The sequence below is a fragment of the Leptinotarsa decemlineata genome, unplaced genomic scaffold (assembly GCF_025532065.1).
Source record: "Leptinotarsa decemlineata unplaced genomic scaffold, Ldec_3_MD MMD2_tig00078422_RagTag_RagTag, whole genome shotgun sequence".
Taxonomy (NCBI): Eukaryota; Metazoa; Arthropoda; class Insecta; order Coleoptera; family Chrysomelidae; genus Leptinotarsa; species Leptinotarsa decemlineata.
The window spans coordinates 19,797,477-19,816,756 of NW_027412747.1; the positions used below are offsets into that span (position 1 = coordinate 19,797,477).

The window sequence follows — 19,280 nt, forward strand, 5'->3', positions numbered from 1 at the left end:
GAAAATAACGATTTGGTGTTGGGGAAAAAACTCCAGTAATATTGATTACTACACCAAAGGTTCCAAACAGTGCATCATGAGTTCATTTAAAGGAACTAAGTGTCCATAGAAGAGAAAATGATGTGGATTTTTTTTCGTTTCCAAATATTTGTTTCTTAACATGTCTGTGGTTTAGACTATACCAAATTGCTGAAATTGAAAATTATTTATGCATTGAGCACCGTGCCTCAAAATTACTCTATTTATACTTTCAGAATTGAGTTACTCAAAACACAATAGGGAAGAGTTGAAACAATTGACAATAACATTTTTTTTTGTTCAAGTCATCAATCGGTACTCAATCGAGAATTTAATCGGTACCCAGGAAATGTGAGGTTATGAACGTCCAACTGGCAAAATTAATCATGTTTTCTTCGAAGAATTACATAAAGAAATGGAAAAATACTTTGAAACCACATGAAAAAAGTGTACTTTATAGATACAACTGGATAAATTATATAAAACAAGATACATTGTCGAAAAAATTTTGAAACCGTTATGTCAACTTTCATAGAGGACATGACCCGGACATGCCCTCCATGTCAACTGTCTTGTGGAAAATATAAAATTTTCGAAGTGAAAATGTGAATAAGCAACTATGGAAGAAATTCAAATTGATGGATCTGTCACAGAGAATATGACACTTTCCACGTGTCACGTGTAAACTCAGAGGGATTGTAAAATCTGTTTTTTCTATCTGAGTGGAGTAAGTAACAATAGAGAACATTCTGTAATTCATGCTGAAGGGATCTTTGGAAAAGCTGGACATTTCTGGAAGAATTATTTTATGTAAATTATTTACTGATATTTTCATGTCAAATTTCATGGCCTGAGTTGATGGAATGTTGTGCCGAAGTGAAACTCTTCATATTATTTTTGATATTACTGCCGTGATCAGTGATTTTGTCTTCGATCATCCGCTAGTTTGACCTATGTGAATATGGTTGCAGTTTGCACAGAGTTAGGTAAGGTTAGCTTAGGTCCGAAGTGAGTGGGTCTATTCGACACTCCACCGCAACCCGCAAAGGTTTATAGTGGCTCACACCTATTCACACTCGGTCAAATGAACCCAGCTTCTTAACGAAGCCGCTTAGTTTGCATGATGGGTGGTCTTTCAGGTCAGATGGTGAGAGTACAACTCTGCCATACTCTAAAAACCTGATTCGGTCCCCAGCGGGGCAGACACAAAATATGTGCCCTGCTGTTTCATCATTTTCCAAATAGAGGCGACACACACTGTCTTCCGACAGTCCAAGCCTCTGCATGTAATGATTCAAATGACAGTGACCTGTAAGAAGGCCTCTTAAATATCGTAGTTCATTTCTACTGTAATCCAACAACTGTTTGGTAACAAGCTTCGAAGGGTGAATAAACGCTATGGAGTGAGCCAATCCTGGAAGATTTTGCCAGAAGTTCATACATTTTCTTACATACAGGTGTTCAATATTTGTTTGGCAAAGCCCAAAGCGATACAAATGACAGGTTTTGGTCCGATAAAGGTGCTTGCAGCATCCTCCTTTGCGAAGAAGTCAGCATCATCGTTGTCTTCAAGGCCAGAGACAATCTGTTACGTCTTTCTCTCGGGGAGAGTCGTTTTTGACAATTTGCTATCAATTTAGACGTTGCTCCAACGCTGCTATTCTGTCCGAGAATATTTTTATTGACTTGTGTATGAGGTTGCATTCTTTCAATATCTCCGTACACAATTCAATAGCGTAAACTTCCGCTTGAAATAATACAGTCGTACAGGCTCCTAGACAGGTTGATATCTCTGTCCTGTCTTGCACCGGAACCGGAAGGTGTTTTTGATCCATCTGGAACCAACAACTGTCTACTTTTAATATTTCTTTTTCCCGGAGAAACCAGTACTGTCTACTCGGGAACGGTACTGTATACGGCAGATCGTAGTTGACAGTTGTAGGCATGAAGTTGTAGGTCGTTTTCAGAATGCTGCAACTTCCAGTGTCAACCAACAGTCTGTTGCAGTCTGAATTAAATTGAATTATGCAATTGGCGATGTGCACAAGTCTATATGCAGTCCATCTAGCCTCTCTCTTCAGAAAAATATGGAGAGGAGGTAGATCTGGAAGGATATCCATGGCCGCTGACGGTGTGGTACTGATGGCCAGACAAGCCTGTCTCTGTAAGGCAGAGGGCTTCGCTTGGGCCGTTTTCTGTAAAGCTTTCGGCCACCAGGCAATTGCACCATAAGTGATCATTGTTCTGACAATCATCGCATGAATCCAATGGATTTGTTTGGGACCTAAACCCCAAGTTTCACCACAAATCATTCGACATGTCCATAGGGACAGTCTGACTTTGTGTAAAACTTTTTCCAAGTGAGCGTTCCAGGTGAGTTTTGTTTCAAGGACAATGCCAAGATATTCCATTTCCGTTCCGAATGGAATGACCGGAATGACCTCAGCATTGAGAAAAATGGCGTTAGATTGTCCAATTTTCTCCTCCTGGCCCCAACTGTTCCCCTACCCTTTCCGACGTGGACCTAGTCAAAATGACAAGGTCATATGCTTGATTTTGCACAGGGTTTTTTGAACGAACTCCAATTGATAATGCGCTCGAGAAAATGTTGAAGAATCCAGAATGGAACACGTACGGAGTAGAAGATTTGCTATCACCTTATTACAGTAGTCCTAATCCAAGGCAGGAATGGGAAAGGAATTTGAAAGAAACTGGTTTCCAAAATTACAAGTTCTTTGAAGATAGTGGCTTTTTCCATTATATCGACAATGAGTTCGACAGTGAGTATCTTTCAAATAGTGCAATTTTCAACCATATTCTTCATTTCAAATGACTCATATAATATAGAAACTATCGATTTTTTCAGATTTACTACTGTCAGTTTGTACGTTCCTACCGAACATCCCTGAAGAGAAACAGGAACAATTCAAAAAATATTACAAAAAATTGGCAAGGACAGGAAAATTGATCAATGTTCAGGTTGTAGAGGGAAAAGAAATCATTTCGTTCAACTATAAAATGTTCATCACATCTGCGTGGACATCCTGATATGTGTTTTCCTGGAATTTTCAGCAATAAAGAGCGTCTGACGATTTAGTTATTCCTTGTTCTTTGATCCAAGCGAAGAAACTGTTGTGGCATAGGTTGAGAAAATTATATATATTTTGAAAGGAATGTATGAAGATGAAGAATGAAGAATCCAAAATCTATTTTTCTCAAACATACTATTGTACATATTCGGAGTGATTTTGATTGATAGTAATTATCACGGTATCTTACAGTTTGTAGATATTTTGTATTATTTTGTGTTCTGTTATTTTTCGATTTTTAGAAAAAATTTATGGTGAGTCTTGTGTTTGTTTGGTAAAGAATTCATTGCTTCTCATAATTTTTTCATTTGGTGATGTTAGAAGCATCACCTAGGGATTGCTCATTCTATTGAATTGAATTCTGTTACACAACAGGATCAATTCTTGAGAAAACAATAGTTTTCTTGTCGACATTCTTCGAAATGTCGGCAAGAAAACAATTGTTTCTTTAATAAAAAATTGATCCTGTTACCCAACAGGATAAATTATTGTAAAAACAATTGTTTTCTTGTCGACATTCTTCGAAATGTCGGCAAGAAAACAATTGTTTTTTTAATAAAAAATTGATCCTGTTACCCAACAGGATCAATTATTGAAAAAACAATTGTTTTCTTGTCGACATTCTTCGAAATGATCCTGTTACCCAACAGAATCAATTCTTGAAAAAACAATTGTTTTCTTGTCGACGTTTCTAAAAATTTAATTAAATTCAGAACACGATCAATTTTTTCATAAAAAACAACTGTTCTCTTGCCGACGTTTTGTATTCATTAGGAATTCCTGGAAACGTGTATTTAATTAAATTTTTCGAAATGTCGGCATGAAAACAATTGTTTATTTGGAAGAAATTGATCCTGTTACCTAACATGATCAATTCTTAGAAAAAATTCTTTTCTGGTCGACGTTTCCATAAATTTAATTAAATTTAAAACACGATTGATTTTTTCTTAAAAATCCCACTGTTTTCTTGTCGACGATTTAAATTCATTTAAATTTCTCGAAACGTTTATTTAATTGAATTCTTCGAAATGTCGGCAAGAAAACATTTGTTTTTTTGGGAACAAATTGATCCTGTTACCTAACAGGATCAATTCTTAAAAAAAATTGTTTTCTTGTCAACGTTTCGATAAATTTAATTAAATTCAAAACATGATTAATTTATTATTTTTAAAAAACAACTTTTCTCTTGCCGACGTTTTGAATTTATTAAAAATTTTCTCGAAACGTGTATTTAATTGAATTCTTCGAAATGTCGGCAAGAAAACATTTGTTTTTTTTTTAAAAATTGATCCTGTTACCCAATAGGATCAATTTTCAAAAAAACAATTGTTTCCTTGCCGACGTTTCGTTAAATTTATTTAAATTTAAAACACGATCAATTTAAAAAAAACAATTGTTTCTTGCCGACGTTTTGAATTTATTCAAATTTTTCGAAACGTGAATTCAATCAAATTCTTCGAAATGTCGGCAAGAAAAAAATTGTTTTCTTACGGCAAAATTGATCCTGTCACCCAACAGGATCAATTCTTGAAAAAGTGTTTTCTTGCCGACGTTTTGATAAATTGAATTAAATTTGAAACAGGATCAATTTCCATTCCAAAAGTTCGGTCTTTCATTGTCTACTATGATATGAATTGATTTGAAATCCCTGAAAAATATTTGAAAAATTTAAAAAAATATCTGAAAAATAACAATAAAATCAAGCAAAAAAACTAAAATTACAATGAAATGAAATACAAATTCATTTATTGAATTCACTTAAATTCAAAACGTCGGCAAGAATTGTTTAAAAAAAAAGATCCTGTTACCCAACTACGTTAGGAATCACACGTTAGAAGGTAAGACCTCGTTAGTCCTTAGCTCGCACAAGTTTTGACTTCTGAGGGTTGTCGTTTGTAGGGATGCGACAGCTGGTTAACGAGAAAACAGATTTTAAACAGAAACCAACCCTTTTTCAGGTTAATTTTCTGTTGGTGTGTAGTATTCCCATTAACTGATAGTTCTAGGATGCTGTGGATTTCCTTGTGCTCAATAGGATTCTGGTAAGATATTCGAAGCAGCAATGTAAGTTTTTTATGTATTTGAAATAAAGCTTTGTAGAATTTCATACGATATAAAATGTCACCACCCGAAGACGATTGTAGATACTAACAATCGAAACATCGTGAAGTAACTGGACTTGAAGTATTTAAATCTTTGATTTTTTCTTTGTTTAATTGTTCAATTTTCAATTTTTTGCCTGTTTTTTACTTCACTGTAATTTCATTCTAGGGTTTTTTTGCTCCATATAATTGTTATTTTCAGCTACTCATTTTCAATTTTCAATTATATTTGTTATTTTAGGGATTTTATCAAATCATTTTATATCGAATTATACAATGGAAGTCCAAACTGATGAAATTGGCCATGAAACATTGTCAACCACCTTGAAACATGAGCTATGTATGTTAGATAATGGATATATCATCAACATACCTTGTTTCGTGTCAAGTTGTTGCTAGTTTTTTTTCTGATTATATTTTGAAAACGCATGTCTCTTCTTTTAGGATACCTTGAAATATATAGATCAAATTCGTTAATATAAAATTCATTTTCATTCACGGACTAAACAAGTGAGATGACCTGTGGTTATATCTGAGATTTTTTGAGGTCAAAAAGATAACAAGCTCTCTATATATCTTTGTTTTCAATACAAATGAAATAAGTTAGTTTTACACAACGTTGAATGAGTGAGTCTTGCTCAATATGAAGCTGATTTATCCTGAATTGTTCGCGGCCAACAATCAAGTTACAACAGTTATCACAGAAAGAATATTAAAAAAATATAGTCATTTGATAAAATGGAGAAACGAAGCCACAATTATGGAAATAGGATATGCCGACGGAGGTAGTTCTCAGAGATCATTTCATCCTTACTTACCTTCCAACCTGAAAGAATTCATAGCTGTGGATAAATCCGATACGATGTTGGAATATGCTAAGCAACACTACATGAGACCTTCAATAAAATTTGATCAGCTTGATATAATGACGAAACAAGTTCCGAGTAAATATTTGAATAGATTTGACCATATTTTTGGGTTCTTACTTATGGATATGGTGCAGGATCCAAAGTGAGTAGAAGTATCTGTGGAACATGAGAATAAAATATTTTCTTTGTTTTTATATATTACTAGTACTATGTTGGTGTATCGCTGCTGTTTTGACAGAATCAGAATGAACGAACTTAGGCGTGCGCAGCGTTATAGAACAGTGCTTTCAAAAAATTTTTCTTCAGCGCCATCTAGTGGCGAGTTACAGAAAAATTAATAGCATAAAAACCTTCTCTATGAAAAATTACTTATACATGTCAAGTTTCATCACGATCAGTTGAGCGATGTGGAAGTTTATCACTTACCAACCAACCAACCAACAAACATCCATTGTTATATATATATATATATATATATATATATATATATATATATATATATATATATATAGAAACAGAAGTTAATATCGGACATAACACTCATGAAAGTGGCAAACCATAGACACGTGTTTCGGGCTTTTGGCCCATCATCAGTATGGTGCAGTCAAGTGTAAGGATGGGCAACACTTGGTTACCAAAAGATAGAAATATAGAAATACAAATGCACGGAGCCACCAACAGGAGCCAACCGCACATTTGTGGTTTCAGTTGATAGATCTCGTGTTCACAAGAAAACTATCAAAATCACCACGGAGGCAGCTATAGCTACCTGCGTGACATCCGGGTCCAGGAAGTTATACAAATATGAAAGTTATTGAGTGTCTTGATATAGAAACAGAAGTTAATATCGGACATAACACTCATGAAAGTGGCAAACCATAGACACGTGTTTCGGGCTTTTGGCCCATCATCAGTATGGTGCAGCCAAGTGTAAGGATGGGCAACACTTGGTTACCAAAAGATAGAAATATAGAAATACAAATGCACGGAGCCACCAACAGGAGCCAACCGCACATTTGTGGTTTCAGTTGATAGACCTCGTGTTCACAAGAAAACTATCAAAATCACCACGGAGGCAGCTATAGCTACCTGCGTGACATCCGGGTCCAGGAAATTATACGAATATGAAAGTTATTGAGTGTCTTGATATAGAAACAGAAGTTAATATCGGACATAACACTCATGAAAGTGGCAAACCATAGACACGTGTTTCGGGCTTTTGGCCCATCATCAGTATGGTGCAGCCAAGTGTAAGGATGGGCAACACTTGGTTACCAAAAGATAGAAATATAGAAATACAAATGCACGGAGCCACCAACAGGAGCCAACCGCACATTTGTGGTTTCAGTTGATAGATCTCGTGTTCACAAGAAAACTATCAAAATCACCACGGAGGCAGCTATAGCTACCTGCGTGACATCCGGGTCCAGGAAATTATACAAATATGAAGTTATTGAGTGTCTTGATATAGAAACAGAAGTTAATATCGGACATAACACTCATGAAAGTGGCAAACCATAGACACGTGTTTCGTGTTTTCTTGTGAACACGAGATCTATCAACTGAAACCACAAATGTGCGGTTGGCTCCTGTTGGTGGCTCCGTGCATTTGTATTTCTATATTTCTATCTTTTGGTAACCAAGTGTTGCCCATCCTGACACTTGGCTGCACCATACTGATGATGGGCCAAAAGCCCGAAACACGTGTCTATGGTTTGCCACTTTCATGAGTGTTATGTCCGATATTAACTTCTGTTTCTATATCAAGACACTCAATAACTTTCATATTTGTATATATATTTATATATATATATATATATATATATATATATATATATATATATATATATATATATATATATATATATATATATATATATATATATATATATATATATATATATATATATATATATATATATATATTTATTTATTTGTAACTAACGTTACTGCAGTTTTGTCGTAAAGGGACATTTTCCAACTAATACGATAAACTGAAGTGATTAACAATGTACACCTTCATGTACCTATACGAACACTATCAGTAATAACAAACGGTACCTAATGACTTTATTACCTGAATTGTGGTTACCTGTGACAATGTTTCCAACTAGCAATTTTATATTTTATAATATACTCCAGTCATTTGGTAAAAAAAAAGGGGGTTACCTGGAAAGTTTTCCGGGAGTTTTGAAAATTGGTTAATTTATAGATTTGGGTATGCTTTTTTCAAATTTCAACTTTGTCACCTCGTACACCCGCCGCTCGCGCCGCCATCTTGAAAATATGGCGTCTAAAAACGATAAGCAGTCACAGTTCGTCGCGTATTTCTGATATGAATCTCTCTTAGTGGAGTCATATGTACCAAGTCACTTGAATACTTCCCTTGAAAGTATTTATAGAAGAGAGAAAAATCCCCAAATTTTTTCGATGGTCCAGACTATCAAGGTTGCAAGTGTGGTTCGTGTCTCCAATAAGGCTATAGCTCTTTTCTAGATGAAATCCAGCAGCTTCAGGATATGCTTGAGGGCGGATCACCATATATTAGAACAATACTGCGAAGAAGGTCTGATCTGAGCATTACAGAGCATCAGAAGTTGCTGAGGTGTGTACAGTTTTCTGATTCGGAACAGTGTTCCAAGCTTCTGAGAAGCAGCCTCTGCAATTCCAGTGACATGATTGTGCCAAGACTTATTGGTGCTTATCGAAGCAGAAAGAGGAACTATCTGTTTTGACATTATCATATCCGGTTCGGATACATTTATCTTCTTAAAGAAAACCGATGCCTGGGTTTTTGTGGCATTGAAAGGAACATCCCAAAATCACTTCTAGATGCTCGATGCAACCTTCTGCTGCTGGTGAAAATGTGCATCCGTAGCCAATGTTCTGGAATCCAAATGGAAATACGAGACAACTGTGCCGTGTCAGCAGGGCAATATATTGGATTCTTCGTTATTTCCAATGGGTCAATATGGATCCCTGGGGAACACTAGCGTTGATGGTAACAGTATTCGAGAGGTATCCATCGACAGGCTTCATTCTTTCAGGAAGCTGGAGAGCCATACACGCGAATGATCTGACAGTTATTGCATCGAAGTTTGGTCAGCAAACCCTCTCTCCATTGCGTTTTTCCAAATATGAGTGACATACGATAGAAAGTTGCCTGTTTCAAGCGATATTGATGATCGCTCAAGATGTCAAAGCCTCATTCGAGAATATGGTGGTTTTCGTCTTTCTCCATGATTTTTAATATCAATAATAATAAAGCGACTGTAGTTGTTTGGAAAATTTTTCTTGTCCGTTCAGGGCGGAGGCAGATATTTCTAAAAAACGTTGGAATGTGTATCTGTATAGTGTCTCAGTTCTTTTTTCACAGACAAAATTATCGAATACGTCATTCAAAAATCTTTCTCAATGATAAAACTGCTTACGTCCGAAGGTATTAAACGTAGTATTTTCACTAACGAGTGAAATAAAAAATACACTACTTTGTGTTCAATTTTTCGCCGATTATTCCTGGCTTTTTCAGAGCTGAAATGAATATAGCACTTCAGATATGAAAATATCTTTATTGTTTGAATACTTTTAAAACTTCTGTGCAATACAATTGTGATCCACAAACTCACCCTAACTGTAACGAAGGGTTATTCTGTCAACTAAATGACGTTGTATTTCTAGTAGAAAATGTGTCGTATATACAAAAAAAAACAAAAAGAAGAAAAATCATTATGAAGAGTACAGGGTGTGCCAAGTTCGAGGTTGACCACTGAGATCTCGGAAACCGTTAAAGATGCAGGGTCAGGTAACTCAAGGAAAAGTTGCGTAATTTGGTACTATTTAAAATGATGTTTCAAAATCTGGAAAATTCCAAATATTTCCGGATGTGTATGATCATCATTTGGCTTGGCTTTAACTACCAACGATTACTACCGGTAATATTTCCATAAGATGTCGGAATTTTCAAAACTCCACCCAGAAATACCTCCAATAATTTCGATAAAAATATACCGATGAGCTAAAATGATATGCTGAAGATGAAACTTATATCTCGAAACAGCTCCTCGAAATATTTTCAGGAATCTCATTGGCGTCTCTTACAAATTGATTTAAAATATTTCCGAAACTTCACGTCAAATTTTCTTTTGCAACTCTGAATTTATTGTAACAAGCTCAATTGTATGCTACTATACAGGGTAATTCAAATTCGACCCCCACCATTGGGATCTCCTATACTACAGGAGATACGTCGAAGCCTAAATTGGGGTAAAAATTTTTTTGTACTTGAAAAAATACCGTTTTGAAACTTGGAAAATTCCGAGTATTTCCGGAAATAACCGGTAAAAACTGAATATGGGAATTTTCGTGTTTTTGAAAACATAGCTCAAAACCAAAAAGATTCACTACGCGACGTTTCGTCTTCTGTCAATCATCATCAACTTTTTTTTCTATTATGGGCGCCATATTGTATATTTGTACAGAAAATTGTGTTATTGATTCTGATTTCATTGATGTATAACTTGTTATGATTTGCTCTTCTGAAACCACAGGTATTAAATGAAAACAACTTCATCTCAGATGGTCATGACTACTTCGAAAAATTTTGTTAAATGCATTTAGATACATTTCAGCCGAAATTTCCTCATTCTCAAATGTAGAAAAACAAGATAGGTATATTGGAACTTCATTATTAATTTGATAGGAAAAGTACGAAAATATCACAAATTCATTTTGAATCATTTCTCGAAAGATAACAGCAGGATAGAAAATTATTTGCATTCTTTGACAAATATTTGGCTGAGTACTGTGCGTTTCAGAAGCTAAGAATAAAGTATGGAAGCAGAATGGAACAAAATACTAGAAATAGTTAATTAGCTGAGGTAAAATGATTGTTCTTTCGATATTCGAAGTAAAAGTATAATTTTTTTTGGTACTTTTTTTGGAAGGAATTCAAAGAAGTGGTTTGAAATATTATAAGATACATATTTCATAAAAATTAGATCCAGGTGATTCTGAAAGAGGAATGGAATTTTGTAGCTGGCTCTCGAATAGGATAGACCCCATAAACTTCTTGAAAAAACATTATTTGGACCGACGAAAGTACTTTTTCGATCTGTGTTATTTTTGAGGTTTGGATACTTTATAGTGTGACACTTTGAAGAACAGAATCTATGGAGAGTAAGAATATAACACAGTCGGTGAACTTTGACAAAATATCATCACGCAATTCAGGTCAATCAGAAGAAGGGATATTGTTAGGGCTGTTTTCAATTTGAGAAGACGAGCTCGCTTACGTATTTGAGCGGAAGGCCATCATTTCAAAAACTTGTTGTTATACTTTTTGTGCATTTTTAACTAGCTCATTATTTCATTTTTGGTTTTTAAAACGCACTGTACTCGGCTAAGTGTCCAAAATAGCGAATAATGTTCTATCTGGTGGTTTCAGAAGTGCAAATCATAACATATTATACATCAATGAAATCAGAATGAGAAGCACTATTCTTCAATATAAAGGAACAGTATGGCGCCCTCAATAGAAACAAGTTGAAGATGATTGCCAGAAGACGAAACGTCGGATAGTAACTGAACATGAAAACATCCAGCTGAAAATAAGTGTCAACAAAAATGTGTTTTCGGTTTTGAGCTATATTGTCAAACAACGGTAGAAAAAATAAAAACAAAAATTCCGATTTTCAGTTTTTTTTTTATATTTCCGAAAATACTCAAAATTTGTCAAGTTCCAAAACAGTATTTTATTGAGCACAAAAATCTCAACTTTGCCCCAATTTGAGCTTCGACGTATCCCCTGTAGTTTAGGAGATCCAAATGGTGGGGGTCGATTTGAATTACCCAAACGAGAGTTAAAATATTTTTCTTCTCTGGTCTTCATGGAGAGGTTCCTCGTTCAAAGCAATTTTTGCCATATAATGTATTGAAATTATTTCTAATTCATATAAAAAAATCAATTCCTCTGCACAAACAAACTAAATCGGAATAGTTGAACATCAATTCATTTTTTGGTTCTATTCTAGACAAGCTTTTCACAATATGTACAGAATGCTCAAACCAGGAGGCTCTATATTCCAAACGTTTTTCGAGTATACTCCTGTTGATGATTCAGTTGAAAAGTTGACAAAAGATCCAGAATGGAACAAATATGGAGTGGAAAATTTGTTATCGCCATATTACTACAGTCCCAATCCCCGACGAGAATGGGAAAGAGATTTGGACGAATCAGACTTTCAAAATTATGATTTATTTGAATATATCGATTCTTACGATTTTCTCGATGGCAACGAGTTCGACAGTAAGTATAACTCTTTTTTAGTAACACACGACAGAAATTTCGAATTCATGACGAGATTGATTTCCAGCCTAGGAACTTCATAGTATGATGCAAATGTTGAATAAATTCGATATTTGAAAAATTGGTCTCTTCTGAGGAAAATACAAAATCAAGTCAACTTTCATTTTTGATAGCCCATCTGATGATATACAGGGTGTAACTAAATAAGTGTAAAACATCTACGGAGGTGATTCCTCATCGAAAAAAAGAAAGGATCTTTTATATAAAGATATTTCATTGGAGCATCCCTTGTTAAGATACATGCCCTTGAAGGGGGTACATAAAATTTGTATAACAATTTTTTTCACAAGCACTAAAGAAGTTACAATATTGAAATCAACCTGACGTTTTGTACTACCAAAAAGACACTTGGCCAGTAATTTATTTGGTTCACCCCATGGTTGTAAGGGGTGGAAAACGCAACCCCTAAAATTTATTTTCAATGTAACTTTTATGTACCTCCTTTAAGGGGCTGTATCTTAACAAGGGATGCTCCAATGAAGTTTTACTTCATTGGAGTGTAACACTTATTCAGTTACATACATTCAAGAGGTCTACTGATCGTTTATCCAACAGTATAATTAATCCAGTATGTTTTGCTACAGGGTCAATCAAAATTATGTATTTAGAAGAATAAAATTACAATAAATACTTATTCGTTGAACTGAACTAAGTATACTAAGAACCACCTCTGAGAATACAACATCATAGTGTGTTCTATTGTTTTCATTATATCGGAAAAAATGCATTGATTGACGAAAGTTCCATACTCTACTTGGAAAATGGAATATGGAATATTTCAAATCACTTATAGTCTGACAAAGAGACTCACAGAAACTGAACGAATCAAAATTTAAATTATGATTGGTTGTGGAGAAGAAGTAAGGAATCAGGCAGAAGTTCGTGATTTATTCAATGCTGAATACCCAAAACAAGCACCCATTTCTCAATCAACAATCAGTAAAATTAAGAGAAAGTTTCGAGAAACGGGTCTTGTTGAAGCGCCGCCCAAAAGTAATAGAAAATCAATTTCAGAAGCCAAAAACCTTATTGTGATACTTGCATTACCAAAAAACCCCTATACCAGCACGAAGCAAGTCGCACTGGGTAGAAAATTACACTAATCGAGTGTTTATAGAGTGTTGAAAAAAGAAAAGTGTCATCCGTATAAAGTTCATCTGGTCCAAGAACTGTTAGAAGATGACTTTGACAATAGAATCAATTCTGCGAAATCATGATTTCAGATGAAGCTACTATTATGCTTAACGGTCAGGTAAACCGTCAGATATATCGATACTGGGCAAGACAAAATACACATTGAATTGAAGAGCATTGCACACAATATCCACAAAAAGTGAATGTTTGGGCCGGAATTTTGAACAACCATTCAATTCTTGAAGAAAGCGTAAGTGGTGGTCGGTATCTACACTTTCTTCGGGGTTATCTGATGCCATAACTGAATCAGCCATTTCCAAACAGAAATGATTCGTGGTTCCAGCAAGATGGGGCACTCCACATTATGTCGTTGATGTAGAACCTACCTGAATACTGTTTTCCGAGGTACGTGGATATGAAGAAGAGGACCGATCGAATGGCCACCTAGGTCTCCGGATGTGGCACCGTTAGACTTTTTTCATGTGGATTCTCAAAGAGCAAAGTTTACGAAAAAAAAGGAACGTATCAGAATGGAGATTGCACAAATAACCCTGGCGGAGTTTTCGAAAACGTTAGAAAGGAATTCACTGTCCGGTTCTCTCATTGCATCATCGCTCATGTTCATCAGTTTGAACATTTATTTTGATTTTATTGTATTTATTGAAAAAACATCTGGTTCACGTTATACATATGAATATTATAATAATTATATACAATTAGTAGAACCTTTGTATGAGGTGCCACATGACGCCTGTTTGCATTCAAAAAAATTTTCGATTACGCCATTACGCCAACACCGGTGACGAAACGTCTCTCATAATGTATATCATGAGATGGGCCGTCGAAAATTGAAGTTGACGCCAATTTTAAATATCAAATTTATTCCACACATTTGCATCCTGCTGCATATTTCAAGCCAAATAAATTTGACAGACAGACAGTTCAATTGATCATAAAATCATTAATTCACATCGAATTGACAGGTCATAAAAATTAAAAATTCCATTGAAAAGTAACGATGCAATAGTAATAATATGTCATACAGGACAACAGAGGAGTGTAAGTTAAATGTTAATTAAAATGAATTTTCACAGTATAAAAAAGAATTTATCAGTTCGTCTCAGTCCATATTGCATAGACAGAAAAACCCCTGAATGTTATAACATAAGCCAACAGCATATGAAGGAATAACATCAGTGGAAAATCCTGCACTGACACCTGGCGGATATAATCTAACGCCCCTCTTGCTATTAGCCAGGGGAGTAGTTGTTTTCTGATAGGTGTCAGTCCGTTAAGCTACAATGTAGGAAGTTGAGACTGGCCTGAACGAATTGTTCTTTCAGATGATTTGTTCTAAAATGCATTCATGATCAAAAACGACTTGAGACTATTTTTAAATCTGTTTAAAAATCTGTTTAAAATCTGTTTTTTCGTTAATCAGCTGTCGCCCCCTTACGAACGTCAACTCTCAGAAGTTGAGAAACTTGTGCGAGCTAAGGACTAACGAGGTCTTACCTTTTAACGTGTGATTCCTAACACGGTCTGGCCAGACTTGTTATATTTTTCAAAATTTTGGGTAAAATGTTGAAGTACTGCATACCAGCGTAGTATGGTGATTTTTCATAACTTGAGTATCTCACCTTTTGCAATCTGAATTGAATTTTTTGTCTTGTTAGGTAACCTTGAATGTCGCTATCAAGTCCAAAGATATTTTCATTCTCGTAAATATATGTTAATAGTTTATAGAAATAAATACCTGTGAAAGTAAATAATTGCTCTGTTCTGAACACCTCTCGGTAGGACTCACGATTGTCTAGCCTGAATATAGCACGAATTATTTTTTTTGTGTCCGAAAAACTCTGTTACTGGAATTTGCTAGCCCATATACTGAGATGTTGTAACAAGTGGCCGAAAAGAGGAGGACATAGTAGATTGCGATTAGCCTTTCTTCTTTCAGGCATCTTTCCAGGTTGTTAAGTAATGTTTATTCAGTTCAGAGCAAATGCTGTTAATGCATTCGTCCCAGCTGAGAGTTTCATCTAGGACCGTGCCCAAAAAATTAGATGTAGGCGTACATAGTTACAATTACCACCAGTGGTGGTACCGCAGGTGGTGCTAAAATAGTGTGAAATACAATAATTTTGAGGGTGACAGATGATAGGTAGCAAACAACATGACACCAGAGTCAATGAATTAAATTTTTCATGATATTCTACAACTCGAACAATTTTGGCTAGAGATGTGTACGAATCTGATATTCTCTATTGTGAGATTTTCACGGAACAATTCGCAACGCCGCATTATTATACAATATATTATTTAGAAGTGTACGAAACACAAGTCAATGAAGTACTTATGTACGAAGTTTGTTCAAAAAATAAGGTGAATGTTCAAATTTCGCGGCCTATGTACATTCAATTGGTGACTTTTATTTTTTTATGTTGGTACACCCGTCTCGAACATATATCCGCAGCTTCAGCTGTTTAGCATGTTCAGTTTGTTGGTGAGAGGCATTAAAGGTAGAACTGTTTTGCGTGTTCAGCGATTTTATGCTATCGACAGAAATGGATGAAAGAATTTGCATCAAATTTTGTTTAAAGAATTGATTTGAGTGCTCAAAAACACTGGAAATATTGACAGTGACATACGGTGATTGTACTCTGAGTCAAAATGATTTTCACAAGAGGTACAAACCGTCGCATGAGCATCGCTCAAGACTTGTTGAATGACATCAACGGCGATCCAGATTTGCTTTTAAGGATAATTGCTTGTGACAAATCATGAATATATGGTTATGACATCGAAACCAGAGTTCAATCTTCTCAAGGAAAGAGCCAAGACCAAAAAGGCACGCCAAGTTCGATCAAATTTCAAGGTTTTGCTCTCTGTTTTCTTTGATTTCCGTGGCGTGGATGATAATGATCCTACTCACTCGTCATTGTTTGTTCCTAATTTCTTAGCCAAAAACAACAACGACTCAGCCACCGTATTCACCAGATTTGGCCCCTGCGACTTTTTTCTGTTACCAAGATTGAAGAGACCCATAAAAGTAGTCTGGTCGTCGTGATGATAGCCAGAAAATCAATAGTTTTCCGTTGGATATTTGCCAGATCCTTCTATGTAGGGACATTGATAGACGTGAATGTTCCTAATTACATTTCGATATATTTGTATCTCTCCACGATAGAGTTATCAGACTGATTTGATTTCTGTTCATTGATATATTTATGTGTGAACTTCTTCAATTGTTGATATGAATATAAACATCAATCATGCTGGTGTTTACGTTCAAATATTTCATGTTCTCAATCATATATTTATATTTACATTGAATCGTGGATTTTTATAAATAGATAGACAGAAAGATTTCATTGATCCTTTTTGCTACATAGTGTGTAGATATGATGTGTCATAATTGTAGTTAAGTTATGAACATGAACATGATTGTACATTCATTCGAATGCCGGCAAAGTTAGGGAATTTTTCATATTTGGCCTGATGATGTTTTCGTATTATGATCATATCTTTTCTTCTTATTCTTCTTAGTTATGCATCTCTGTTGGAGAAATTCTTTATAATGTTAGATAATCACTTATCCATATTTATTTCCATAGTCTCTCATTTATGTTATATTAATAACATTACTATAGACATCATTCAACATCTTCTTTTTTTCAGATGTATTTCTATCGTTTTGTATGTTTTTACCGAACATTCCCTATCACAAACAAGAAAGCTTCAAGAAGGTATACAGGGCATTAACAAGAAAGGACAAAACTATGAGTTTCAGAGTTGTTGATGGAAAAGAAATCATTTCATTGAATTACAAAGTATTCGTTGTTTCGGCATCTAAAGTTTAACATTTGTATTTTCGCATTGAAAATTATATGATGCCAACATTAACTTTACTAATAGCCTGGGATTTCTCATTATTATCAACAGTACCTCAATAAAACGCATTTTTCGTTTGGGTTGATTTATAACCTGTCCCTAATATGTTTTTACAAACGTTTTAAGATAACGGAATGACTTCAATTCGATATCCTTTACAAGTTAAAAATATATTATCTATTTTGAACCATTGAGAGGGCACGTATACTGGGGATTCTACAAAACATTTCAAGCCAATTCGTTACAGGGACCACAAGTATTCGATCCCTTTTTTTGGAGAAATTCAATGAAATGCTTGTGTCTTTATTGTGGACGAGGAATTATGGAAACACCTGAAAGTTGAGTGATATTCTGTGATGAAAGGGTATTTTGATGTTTTTTGTCGGTATTTAAGGTTGATTGTCAACGCCTGTCACATTAATTTGAAACTGATAATGAAGTGAAAACATGAATAGTCAGTTAAGAGTTATTGGAATTTATTGCTACTGTAGGTAAATACTTCAGCTGACATCTTGAATGATTTTGGATACAAAATCAGCAAAAAAAATTTATAGAATACCATCCCAACTAGTAAACTAAAATTTTATAATAGTTGCGAAAAAGTTCCAGAGAAACAAATTATAAAACTGTATTTCTCCCAGAAATGTTGTCAATGTGTTTATGAAATAGCTATAAGTAGAAATAGAAATAGAAATAGTTTTATTCATCACTGAAATTTTCACACATACATAATTACAAGACTAAATATGTGAGAAAACTTATTGGACTAGTCAAAAGTAAAACGCTAAAAGCAAAACAAAAATGTTTGATCTTGAACAAACTTGAAAGAGAAGAGTACATGTATAAAATAAACTAAGTATAAGCACTAAAAGCAAGAAATTCATCCATACTGTAGAAGCAGTTGTTCAATAGATCTGGATTCGAAGTACCGTTCTTAGGTAAAAAATTGATAAACATAGTTTTCTTTATATTGCAGACAAGGTCATTGTCGCTACAGTATTTACTGAATTCATCACATGCATAATTACCCAAGTTTACCAGACTTCCCAAGGTTTTATGGGCTAAGAGTATATTTGTATCATCAGCATAAAGTATCATTCTATTTGGTGTGGTACAGGTATCGTAGATGTCATTTGAAAATATAAAAAGAGTTGGTCCCAATATAGACCCCTGGGGCACTCCTAACTCAGCACTCTTACAGTCAGATTTGCTATTATTTATTACTGTCACTTGAGAACGATTTGTCAAATATGATACTATCCAATCATGTGGTATACCACGAATTCCTATACAAAATTAGAGAAAACCAAGAAAGTACTTGATAAAAATAGCTGCGTCAACTCAAGCGAAACATAAGTGGTGAAGTAAAGTTTTTCATTTTTGGTAACCAGTTGTTGTCCATCTTTGCAATTGGCTGCACCGCGGTGATGAGGCCAATAGCCAGAAACACGTGTCCGCGGTTTGCCTCCATTTTTTGAGTGTTCTGTCTACAAATTTTTCCTTTTGATTTATATATATATATATATATATATATATATATTTGTTGTTTTATTTATTTTTAATATTTTAAAAATATTTCTTTTCCTATAATGTTAAGAACACCTACAGGTTAAGTGGAAGACCATCTGTGAGCATATCTATGCTCATGATGAACTTCGCCTTTACAGCGCGCATCTGTATCTGCTGCTGAATAAAGATTATTATTTTTAGTATAAAATAGTTGGGAAGTTATCATTAAAGTTGAAATATGGTTATAAAAACAAAATTGTGTTCGAAAGCATTCCAATAAAATTATTTCATCAAAGCTACAGGA

General features: G+C 34.7%; 2 protein-coding genes across 2 annotated transcripts; both read left to right on the forward strand.

The window, feature by feature from the left end:
• The first annotated feature begins 2,589 nt into the window (after positions 1 to 2,589).
• Positions 2,590 to 3,376, forward strand: LOC111502586 (uncharacterized). The gene is made up of 2 exons (XM_074186192.1): positions 2,590 to 2,798; positions 2,885 to 3,376. The coding sequence occupies exons 1-2, from the start codon at positions 2,624 to 2,626 to the stop codon at positions 3,064 to 3,066; spliced, it is 357 nt and encodes a 118-aa protein (XP_074042293.1). The 5' UTR covers positions 2,590 to 2,623; the 3' UTR covers positions 3,067 to 3,376.
• Positions 3,377 to 5,795: 2,419 nt separating this feature from the next.
• Positions 5,796 to 17,544, forward strand: LOC111502587 (juvenile hormone acid O-methyltransferase). Its single transcript, XM_023156699.2, has 3 exons — positions 5,796 to 6,220; positions 12,108 to 12,382; positions 17,255 to 17,544. Exons 1-3 carry the CDS (start codon positions 5,853 to 5,855, stop codon positions 17,434 to 17,436), a joined length of 825 nt encoding a protein of 274 aa, XP_023012467.2. The 5' UTR covers positions 5,796 to 5,852; the 3' UTR covers positions 17,437 to 17,544.
• The last annotated feature ends 1,736 nt before the right edge of the window (positions 17,545 to 19,280 follow it).

Coding starts and splice junctions, on each gene's coding strand:
- LOC111502586 (XM_074186192.1), top strand. CDS start 2,624: ATGTTGAAGAATCCAGAATGGAACACGTACGGAGTAGAAGATTTGCTA. Junction 2,799..2,884: donor TATCGACAATGAGTTCGACA/GTGAGTATCTTT, acceptor CGATTTTTTCAG/ATTTACTACTGTCAGTTTGT.
- LOC111502587 (XM_023156699.2), top strand. CDS start 5,853: ATGAAGCTGATTTATCCTGAATTGTTCGCGGCCAACAATCAAGTTACA. Junction 6,221..12,107: donor GATATGGTGCAGGATCCAAA/GTGAGTAGAAGT, acceptor GTTCTATTCTAG/ACAAGCTTTTCACAATATGT. Junction 12,383..17,254: donor CGATGGCAACGAGTTCGACA/GTAAGTATAACT, acceptor TCTTTTTTTCAG/ATGTATTTCTATCGTTTTGT.